Here is a 5,364-nt window from a genome sequence, read left to right as displayed (position 1 = left end):
TCTATTCTGATATAAGAGTATAGTAGCGGGAAAAGGAAGAGAGCTGTAAAGGCGTTCATCAAGAGAATACCCTGCTACAGGAAAAACCCTGCTTTTAGCAAGTTTCAGGTTTGACATTAGTGCACATGAAAAGGGCTGACGACTGATAGGTTCCGCCTGTGAATCAGATTTGTGCTGTTCGGGAAAGTTTGCAAGAGAGAGCTGATGCCCTAGTCGAAAGTGGAAGCGGTTGGCAAGGAGTTCTTTATAAAAGAAGCATTTAACGATTCTCCGATCTATGTCATATTAAACGATTCACCCACATTAGTCTTCGAAGACATGAAAAATAGTAAATAAGGTGCATCGAATGGGACAAGGAATGCGCTCTTACTCTTGTTACTGTTCTCGAATCAGCTGCACATGAAGATGAAGTGGACTTCTCTTATATACGAGAGCATCTGTCTCCTTCTTATACTATTAGAAAACCTCCGCCAAGGAAAGAAGGGCATCAATAAGAATCGAGAGCTAAGAGAGATTAGAAAGGTTTAAATAAGAGTGTTCCTGACGTCTTTCTCGGGATATCCCTCTAGGAATAGGAATTTATCCATAAGCTGCTATCGAACCGTCTCTTTCGAGAATAAGGGTCTTAGAGAGGGTGGAAAAAGGGCTTGTGCAAGGGAAGAAGAAGACATAAGGGGGGCAAGATCATAATTCCATTTCTAATGCTCTAAGAGCAAGAAGGGCTTTCTATTAAATAGAAAATGTCCGATTTCCATCTTTAGCAGATAAGAGAAGACACGAAGGGAGGAGTTCTGCTTAGCCCTTGCTACTCTTTGATAGAAGTAGCTCTTTTCTTTTCCAGAATGGTTTGTTAGCAAGAAAATGCCTTCTTAGGAAGTTAATCAGAATAGGCCTGCTTGAGAATGCCCTCTTCTTGTTCTCGAAAGAGGGCTTGCACATTAAAGGACCCGACCATCGTATATCAGTTGAACTAGACCGGATAGCGCATCCAATTGCAGGATAAAGAAAAGCAGACGAGACAGAAAGAACTCTTAGGCAGAGAGAGAATCTGCTGTGAATGCTGACGATAGCGGAACTGCTAAAGGAACTGACAGACTTAAGATAGGAATCGGATTCATGGGTAGAAGGGAAGCTGCTATCTTTGGCTTTGGCCATTCTATTATAATTTCGTTTCAAAGGCATCGAATCAGCTATTGCCAATTCCCAATCCGAGGAGAGTGAGTGCAAAAAGGCGGAGCTTCTTCTTGTTGTGCCCTACAAAGCATTGAAGTCACACATGGACTAGTCCTATAGGAGACTTCCCGGCACTCTCAACTCGTACTTAGGAGAAGGGAAGACTGATCAATTGAATGAAGACAGACTTGAATTGTATCTAGAGGAGAATCCTTTCTTACAACTCTCAACTCTGATACCCTCAACTCCTATCAAGGCAGGGAAAGACATTTAGACTACTACCAATACCAAGTGCTTCCGGTACAGGAGTAGAGCACTCACTTAAATGTGGCGAACCTTACGTAGAGAGAAAGATTCCGAGAATGGGGAAGAGAGGCTTCATGGATCGAGGAATTCCATAGATATTCTAGGGTCACTATGAAATCACTGCGACAGACAAAGGCAAGGAAGGAATTGGATTGAGATTCCTGCTTTCTTGAAGCTCTCTTCCGATATATGAAATGAGATACCAAAGGGAAGCAGGAATTAGACCAATAGGGCACTGCTCTCCGCCTGTCGTAACAACAAAAAAGTCCATACCGGAATTTCATTACCTTCTTCCTAAAACGGAGACATTGGTACAACAGAAGGCTCGAGAGACCTCAAGCGTAATATAGTCTCTGCTGTCTCTCCAGTCTGATCCAGCTTCAAAGAAATTAGAACTGATGGGGTCACAAGGCATTAAAAGATAGGTTCTGAAAGAAATGAACAAGGGGCACGTCAATTACCGGCTGTAACTCTAATGAAGATATCTCAGCCATCGAGGTGGCTACTTTCTCTTCAAGTTCTGAAATCTGCTTCTTTAACTTGGCCTCCTCGGTGACATGTCGCCTCATCTCGGCATCCTGTAAGAAAAATGGTGTCAAATCATGACTATTCGTGGGGATGAAAGGGGGGAGAATTGAATGGTGATTACCAAGTTATCCGAGGTAGTGAAGAATGTCTCTCTGAGATTGGCGATGCCCGTCAGACTCGTCATTGTCTTTCTGATTTGCACAAACAAAATGGTTCTCTTTTAACCGGACCTCGATAAAGTAACTTCCAACCCGAATAGAAAGAAATGAAATAAGGATTGATGGGGAGCGACTCTGACTTACTGAGGCAAGCTCGTCCTGCAAAATGCTCACTTTAGCCCTCAAAGAAGCAAGCCTGACCTTTACCTTTCACTTTGACTGACCCCTCTTCCGTTGGTTTAATAAATTGACATAGACCTCTACCTATGGAAAAGTAAATCAACTCTCCCTAATGGTCGAGCTATTGACATCTCTGCCCCTGAACAGGATAAGCTTTTCCGCCCCTTCCCTTATTCAGCAGAATGGTGCTCACTTACCCGGTAAAGGCAGAGAGATAGGAAGGATCCCCTCGGCCCCTGATTCTCCCCACTCAAAGACACCATCACAGCCCAACTCCAACACATGCAAATAAGGCTCGACGCACGGACTATACTTTTACAATAGAATACCTGGAATCTCAAAACCAAGGCTGAGGAAAAGGAGAGAACGAACGAAGAAAGGGTTTCGATATTCACATTTACAGAAAAGGAATATCCCGAATCATGAAAAAAAGAAAGAAGGTGAATTACCGGGTCCAATGGGAATTGTTTTGTTATTTAGGAAACCATACGGAGGATGGGAAAGCTTATATGACTAGTAGATAAAGAGTAGTGAAAGGATTGAAACCAAAGAGAAGGTACTCTCAATCAACTAGATCGATAGCAGCATGTCCAAAATTGCCAACACTACTAAAAAGAATTCAAAGAAGACGGTTCAAAGCAGTCAGTTCCTCCTTACCTTAGCAACCCGAGCGTCTTCTTTCCAGCTTTCGAAGCTGCTTCACCCTGGCTCTATCGAACCAGCTACTTCGTCCCTGGACTTAAGGAAGGCAAAACAAAAAAGTGCCCCTATGACTCTGGTTCTAATGAAAGCGATGAAAGTATAGCTGTGCTCCAGTTTTTCAGGTAAAGGTTATACGGTGAAGAGCCCGGTCAAGGCGACCTTATTAAAGAGAACATTCGGGACATAAAAGCCTATGGTAATCTCGTCCTTAGTTGCCGAATCTAATGGAGGTTTCAATCCGACGGATCAACCATCATTTTCAGGTAAAATGAGACCTCGACGGAGATGATGGATGGGAACTCCTACTCTGACTATAGTTGCGATCTCTAAGTGGGATTTTCAATCAGCTATCCCTTTTCTTTCCCTAGCGAGTGAAGTGCCCCATAAGCTATAATGGCGAGCTATATGTATAAATTCCGTGAGCAGCGATTGAACTGAACGTTCCAAGTGCATCCAGCAGGAATCGAACCTACGAATTTCCCCCTTTTTTAGGTTGGGCGCTTTAACCATTCAGCCATGGACGCAAAGAGACTCAGCGAGTGGACTAGGTTTTGGTATTGCTTCTCGAGCTTCTATTTCTTCCGTTAAAGGAGATTCAAGAAAAGATGGAATAGGAAGACGTGTTTCCAGAACAAACAAGATACGGGTTGAGAAGGGGGAGTTAGCAAAGTTAGACAAGATTGGAATGGGCATAGGAACATGTATTGATGTACCAGATCGGCTAATGCTCGCAGGTTGATGCGATGTATTCCACCAGTTGACTGAAGACTTGATTATTAGTATATCGATCGGTCCAGCACGGATTGAAATAGAAGCCGGTTCGACAGGAAGCTTTTGAAAACGCAGTGCACCCAGGTAAATAAGGAACGAAATGAATACAGAGGTTAAACGAGCATCCCACACCCAAAAGGTTCCCCACATAGGTCTTCCCCGAAACCCCCCAGTAACTAAGGTAAACAACGTAAAAAAAGCACCCATTTCTGTACCGGTTCCGGAAGAGCGAAGAAAAAGGGGATGTTTTGTTAATAGGAAAAAGAAAGTGTTGATAGCCGTAGCGATATAAACAAGAATACTCATCTGAGCCGCATGAACATGTACATACGGAATACGAGAATTTCCACCTTGTTGAAGATCTAGTGGTGCTACCCGAAGACTTAAATGAATAGCCATCGCTGTTAAGAACAGCCGAAATCCAATAAAAATTTGCGCATAACTTCTGGTGTTTGACATCAAAAAAGAAGGTTGTAATAACGAAACGGACATGTGAGAATTTGGTCCTAGCTAGTGGAACAAGAAAGACATGGATCTAAATTCAATACGCAATAAAAGGATTTTTTTTCCCCCAACGAAGAATTCCCCCTGCTTTGTTTTCGCTCCGCTCGTGCGCGGAACTCCTTGCTCCCGGAGCGGCATACCGAAAAAAGACATAAACACGTGCAACCATCCAACCAGAGAGCCTTAGAACCATGACAGCAGGAGTCTGGTTGCTTCTATGTAGAGCTCACTGGCAGGATTATGTAATTCTAAAAGAAGATTGAGCGCGGGGTCAGCACCCAGGCCCGCTGGAGTTGCCGTATTTTAGCTCTCCAGGTGGCGAGCTACGTCCAAACTGGTGTGTGATGGAGGAAGGGATAAGTTATGTAACTGAAAGTAATGATCAATCAAGCGAGAAGCCTTGTTAAGCAAGAGCTCATGGCTATCGCCTGGATCCGGTTTGAGCCTTTCTAACCCATCGAAATAATTCATACGGGCTGTATCGACAGTCTCAATTTGCCTGTTCGTCGGCCTACGAAATAACCACGCGAAAAATGCTTTCATTTTTCATTTACGATCATTGCTCTGCCCACTTTTTATCACTCTTTTATGGTGAATGGGACTGAAGTCTTGTTTTACGCCCTTTTTTGGCGTTTGAAATTAAGTGGCGTGTTCCGTCACAACTGTTTGGGATGAGATTAAGTTGAAAAACGAAAAAGTATGTCACCGCTAAGCATAGCTACCATTGCAACCCAGTTTGTCTTATAATACGATGATAGTAGCAAGCAAGTCCTTCTTTCTTTATATACACAATTCTCAGTCAATATTATGTTATTGTCGAAGAATAGTATGCTAAATCGGAGAGTAGTATTAGGTAAGAAGGATGTAGTGCTTTCTTCTTTTAGAATCATAGTGCTTACTTTACTGAAAGCAGGAAGCATCCAAAGCAATCTAACAAAATTAAAGAAAGTTAGAGTGTAGAGTGCATCAACTGATTGCCCATTAATAGTGGAAATTAGCTAAGGTATTTCTATCACTTGTAAGACCGACATTGAAGGCATAA

General features: G+C 42.9%; 1 protein-coding gene across 1 annotated transcript; it reads right to left on the bottom strand.

The window, feature by feature from the left end:
• Window positions 1-3,557: 3,557 nt before the first annotated feature.
• On the bottom strand, window positions 3,558-4,310 carry LOC126670012 (putative cytochrome c biosynthesis ccmC-like mitochondrial protein). The gene has a single exon (XM_050363666.2). It carries the CDS (start codon window positions 4,308-4,310, stop codon window positions 3,558-3,560), a length of 753 nt encoding a protein of 250 aa, XP_050219623.1.
• Window positions 4,311-5,364: the final 1,054 nt, after the last annotated feature.

This window comes from Mercurialis annua, linkage group LG2 (assembly GCF_937616625.2).
Source record: "Mercurialis annua linkage group LG2, ddMerAnnu1.2, whole genome shotgun sequence".
NCBI classification, from domain to species: Eukaryota; Viridiplantae; Streptophyta; class Magnoliopsida; order Malpighiales; family Euphorbiaceae; genus Mercurialis; species Mercurialis annua.
Note: the sequence above shows the minus strand (reverse complement) of the source record. Positions and strands in the feature narration are given on the sequence as shown.

Coding starts and splice junctions, on each gene's coding strand:
- LOC126670012 (XM_050363666.2), bottom strand. CDS start 4,310: ATGTCCGTTTCGTTATTACAACCTTCTTTTTTGATGTCAAACACCAGA.